Source organism: Fukomys damarensis, unplaced genomic scaffold (genome assembly GCF_012274545.1).
Source record: "Fukomys damarensis isolate Sample0158 unplaced genomic scaffold, DMR_v1.0_HiC HiC_scaffold_23, whole genome shotgun sequence".
In the NCBI taxonomy this organism is placed as follows: Eukaryota; Metazoa; Chordata; class Mammalia; order Rodentia; family Bathyergidae; genus Fukomys; species Fukomys damarensis.
Window position 1 is genome coordinate 44,376,447 of NW_022900935.1, and position 4,542 is coordinate 44,380,988.

The 4,542-nt window shown below is 60.4% G+C and overlaps 1 protein-coding gene across 1 annotated transcript; it reads right to left on the reverse strand.

Annotated features, from left to right (window-relative positions):
- Positions 1-363: 363 nt before the first annotated feature.
- Actrt2 (actin related protein T2) lies at positions 364-1,672 on the reverse strand. Its single transcript, XM_010627783.2, has one exon. It carries the CDS (start codon positions 1,600-1,602, stop codon positions 457-459), a length of 1,146 nt encoding a protein of 381 aa, XP_010626085.1. The 5' UTR covers positions 1,603-1,672; the 3' UTR covers positions 364-456.
- Between the last annotated feature and the right edge of the window lie 2,870 nt (positions 1,673-4,542).

Genomic DNA, 4,542 nt, shown 5'->3' on the forward strand with positions numbered 1-4,542 from the left:
TCCAGTGTTTTGCCCCCAAACAAGGATGCTGTAAACATTGTTGTAAGTAGACAGGAAAGCCACCACTGCCCAGAGCCCAGCAGAGGAGTTGGGGGAGCCCACAGCTGGGAAGCCAAGACATCCCTGGGGAGCCATGTGGGGACCCTGGGGAAAGGGTCCCTCCTCGCCCAGACTTGCTGATCTGCCTCTGGCCTGAGGTGCAGGCCCTGCCTCAGAACATTGACATTGCATTGACAGCCTCACTCCCAGCGCAGGCTTTTTTGGAAAGAAAGGCGGGCATAGTGGACATAGGGCCACCTAACACCCCCGCAGGGCAGAAGAGACACGGGCCACTGAGAAGGATCCCAGCCCACCATTGCCAGGCGATTCACCATTTTGTCGTTTATTGAACACCTCGCTGAAGGACTACCAGGGTCAGCCTAGCCCCAGGGTCCCCCAGCCCTGGGCACAGGCATCTTAAAAGCATCTCCTCTGGACCACAGATGTCCCAAACTCCTTGAAATCAGCAGCTGTGACCCACATCTGCTTGAAGCTGCTCAGAGAGGTCACAATGGAGGCCCCAATCCATGTGGAGAACCAGCGGTCGGGGGGGGCAGTGATCTTGATGGGGGTCCCTTTAGGGGCCAGCATCTCCAACTCCCTCAGCAGCCGTTCCTCCAGCCCCTGGAACAGCGTGGAGCCCCCTGACAGCACCATCTCCCTGAAGAGTGTCTTCTGGATGTCTGTGTCGCACTTGGTGACGCTGGCTAATACCATCTTGGCCAGGCCCGGGCTCTGGGTGCCCACCTGCCCAGGCGAGAACAGGGCCTCAGGGGCCTGGAACAGCTGGTCTCCAAGGAAGATGATGTTGCCGTCCGGCAGCCTGTACTCCCGCAGGACATCCTCTGGCCGCTGGCACAGCTCCTTCTCAGGCTCCGAGGCCACATAGCACAGCTTCTCTTTGATGTCGTCCACCAGGGCCTTGTCCAGCAGGCAGGGGAAGGTCCGCCCACCAGCGAGGAGGAGCCGGGTAAGCTGCTCTGTGATGTCCCTGCCTGCCACGTACAGCTTGGCCACGGCGTGTGGCAGCGAGTAGCCTTCGAAGACAGGGACAGTGCACGTGATGCCCTCGCCGCTGTCTACCACCAGGCCCGTGACACAGGCAGAGGCATATAGCGCCAGCACCGCCTGGTCCGACAGGTAGAAGGCGGGCACACCGAAGCTCTCGAACATCACCTGTGCTGTCTTCTCCCGGTTTTCCCTGGGGTTCAGGGAGGGCTCAGTCACCAGCACCGGCTGCTCACTAGGCTTCACACCCAGCTCCCACTCGAACAGGTGTCGCCACAGCCTCTCTGCGTCATCCCAGCCCACGATCAGGCCCCGCTCGATAGGTGCACACAGCTGCAGCGCCTCCTGCTTGAACAGGGCCTCTTCCCCCACAACGTACTTCTTCTGGTGGGGCCCCGTAGGTGACAGTTTGGCCTTCAGGTGCCCCACGACAGAGCTGAGGACATGGCGCGGTCCGATCTCCCCCGACAACCCGGCTTTGCAGAGCCCGGAGCCGTTGTCAAAGATCACGGCTGGGGAGTTCAAGGTGTGCAAGCTCAACATGCCTGCAGCCATCCCCCCGCGGCCACCGAGATAAGGGCTGGCCCCTCCCGGCCCCTATGTCATAGTGGGCTCCTCCGGAAGGCCGCGGGATTCCGCAGTGCCTGGCCTCCCTGCAGGGCAAGCAGGTGGTTCCAGGCCCAGGGCCCTCCACCTCTACACAGCCTCCTGGCCAGCAGCTCAGTCAGCGGGTGCTTCCAGGCTGATGGTCCCTGAGGCAACAAATCCAGCCAGGGCAGCGATTGTCCTGTGCCCTGGGTGTGAGGCACTGTGCCTCCAGGGAGGATGGCAGGCCAAACTGGGCCAGCCGAGAGCCCTGGGCCCACACCAAAGGAATGAAGCCACCCAGCCTGCTGTACCCGCCTTTTCCCTTTGCCCAGGCAATGGACCAAGCACCGGGTTGGAGGAGAGATGCCTTCAGCCCACGGCAGTGGGCATTCAGAACTTCCTTTTGGATCAGATGTCTCCAGAAAGTCCTTGGACATTGCCTACTCTCTGTCCTTTGGCTCTGGCTCTGTGTCCACAGGCAGGAAGACCCCCGCTAGGGGAATCTGTGTCAGGTACCCTTCCAGTTCCAGCCCAGGTCAGGGACTGGGGCTGGGAATGGGGCACAGTCAGGGCAGAGGCCTGGAGCACTCACCAGGCCCTGCCACCTGGTGCCCAGCAGGAGGAGGGCAGTGGGAGGGGACTGCATGGGCCCAGCTGGCCCTGTCCCTCAGGGCAGAGATGGCCTTGGAGAAGCAGGTTCTCCTGACCTTTCCTTCCACCCCTCCTGAAGCCCCCCATGCTCACTCTGCCCCACCTCCAGAGGACGCGGGGCCACATCCCTAGGGGGCCGCTGGGCTCCCCATCTACAGCCTGCTGACCCTTGGAACTGCCAGCAGGCTGAGCAAGACAAATGCCACTGGTAGGGAAGCAGACACGCTGTGTAGACTCCTGGCACAATGTGTGGTAGACATGTGCTATGGACGTGTGACATGGATTGGGGGTGCAGACCCAGGCCAAAGGCATTGACAAGTGGCTTTGGGAGCACCTCTGCCCTGGGGGCGTCAATAAAATCTTGATAATAGTTGGAGATTTTTCCTCCCAGGCCACTGGAGTAATTCATCCAAAGCTGAGTTCATGCCAGCCAAGACCCTTCCTCACTGGTCAGCTGGGCCTACCATGCCCAGCTCTGTTGCTGCCCACAGACTCTGGGATGGGCACCCCTCAGACCCCAGGCTCCTGAAACCATGAGGGGGATGTGGGTGGAGGCCACTGTGCAGGGACAGGGAGCATCCTGGCTAGTGGGGTGCCATCTGTGAGGCCCTTCCTGGCACCGTGTTGGACTTAGGGTTCTCCTCCTTGAGCTCCACCTCCCCGACCCCAACTTAACATGCCCTGTGCACCAACCACCCTCTCTGTGGGGCTGAGATTTGGGGTCCTGCACTTTGGGGTGTGTCTCAGGGTTCTAGCCTGCTCATATCACAGTGCCTGTGTGGGCAGCTCTCAGGTGCTGCTGGAACTGTCTGGCATCACAGGGACACAGCAGGGACCCCGTGGAGGCTTCTAATTCAGCCATGATGTGGTCTGCCATGGCAGGCACTGAGCCAGAGCAGGCGCAGAGGGCTCCGGGCTACACTGCATGGGGTCCTGGGGCCCTGGTCTGCATGTACTTGGGTGTCTGTGGAGGTGCAGGGACAGTGCTGTACTGGGAATTGTGGACAGCCTGGGAACACACAGGGTATTGCGGGGTCGCAGCTCCAACTCCTGCTGCCACTCCACCCTGACGGCGGGGAGCCTCCTGGGCCCCCTTCAAGTCCCAGATGAGGACCTGGTGCTTCCTCCCCCAACTTCACCCTCGGAGGTAGGAACACATGGACCCCAGGGCCCCGGGACCCTGGGTCACCCAGAGGTGCAGTGCTGGGCCCAACACTCAATGGCTGCTGGACACAGTCACATCACAGGCTCAGGAAGGGGACCTTCCTCTCTCGGCTCCAATTAGCAGCCATCTATCTCTGCTGCCCCCACTGAGAGCCACTAAGCCTCATAAATTGCTCGAGCAAGTTTATGGGTAAATGGCTATAACCCCATCCTGCGGCAGGTGGGTAGGCAGCACTGTGGTCCTACTGGGGGGGCCTCGCTTCTGTCCTCCCCAGGAAAGTGCACACTCATTTCTGCCCCAGTGATTGTGACCATTGCCCTCCCTGCTCCAACACAGCACCCACCCCTAGCCTGGGGTCCTGGGAGCTGCCCAGTGTGTAGACCTGGAATCAGTGGCCCTGGCCTGTTGGGTGCCCTTCCTTTCCCCTGGCCTGGCTTAGAGTACCTGGGCCCCCAGATCCTGGTCACAGACCTGCCTGTCCACCCTGTTGTCCCTGGTTCCATTTGTCACTGGTGCCCAGAGCCTCTGCCAATTAGTGCCCAGAAGGTCAGGCTCATCTGGTGAGCAGACCCTCTCACAGAGGGCCTGCCTGGAGCATCAGCAGCCTGAAGGAGCAGGGTGGCCCTCTAGGAGGCAGGAGGCACACTGTCCTGACAAGGGAGAGGAAGACATATCCAGGGGTGCTGGTGGGAGTTCAGGGTCACAAGCAGTTCCAGGGTGCCCCGTGATGGTTGCTCTTGCACCTTGCTGCCCTGGAGGAAGCCAAGCCCCTCAGCAGCTCAGCCCTTTTGAGTCTCTGAGAAGAGATTTGTACCATCCATCCATCACCCTTCCATGATCCTTTAACTCAGCCACCCTCCATGCACCCATTAATCCACCCACCCTTCCATCTGCCCACCCACTCACCCATCCACACACCCACGCACCACCCTCCCATCTACCCTTTAATCTACCTATTCTTCTATGCACCGATTTGTCCACCCATCTGCCATCCACTCATTCATGCATCCGAACATCCAACCTTCCACCCACCCACCTACCCATCCATTCACCCATCCATCCACACATCCTTCTGTCTGGTCATCATCCAC